The following is a 323-nucleotide window of genomic DNA, read 5'->3' as shown; positions in this document are numbered from 1 at the left end:
GAGGAGGCGCCCGCGGCTGCCACTGGAGTGTCCCTTGGAGTCGCTGGCCAAGTGCGGGCAGTATGCCAGCGACGTGCAGTTCGTCCTGCGGCGCACGGGCCCCAGCGTGGCCGAGCGGCCCTCCTCGGAGGGCACTCCCCAAGCCCCCGAGAGGACGTTTATCCGGGCCAGCTTGCCCATCAAGCCCAGGCCCATTGGCACAGATGCTCCCGGGAGCCAAAAAAATCCATGACCTTCAACTTGGGCCCTGCAGGCTCCAGCGACCCGTTTGCCATGAGCCGCTGGAGGCACCACGTGCGGGAAGGGATGGACGTGGAGGGCGG

The 323-nt window shown here is 67.8% G+C and overlaps 1 protein-coding gene across 1 annotated transcript in view; it reads left to right on the top strand.

The window, feature by feature from the left end:
- Nucleotides 1-323, top strand: part of RASSF7 (Ras association (RalGDS/AF-6) domain family (N-terminal) member 7) — a gene marked incomplete at its 3' end in the record, with an annotated part of 3638 nt that overhangs the window by 686 nt on the left and 2629 nt on the right. Inside the window, 2 exon segments of the mRNA XM_010074617.1 lie at nucleotides 4-203; nucleotides 206-312. Coding sequence (XP_010072919.1) covers nucleotides 4-203; nucleotides 206-312 — 307 coding nt within the window.

The sequence above is a fragment of the Pterocles gutturalis genome, unplaced genomic scaffold (genome assembly GCF_000699245.1).
Source record: "Pterocles gutturalis isolate BGI_N339 unplaced genomic scaffold, ASM69924v1 scaffold30087, whole genome shotgun sequence".
Lineage (NCBI taxonomy): Eukaryota > Metazoa > Chordata > Aves > Pterocliformes > Pteroclidae > Pterocles > Pterocles gutturalis.
Note: the sequence above shows the minus strand (reverse complement) of the source record. Positions and strands in the feature narration are given on the sequence as shown.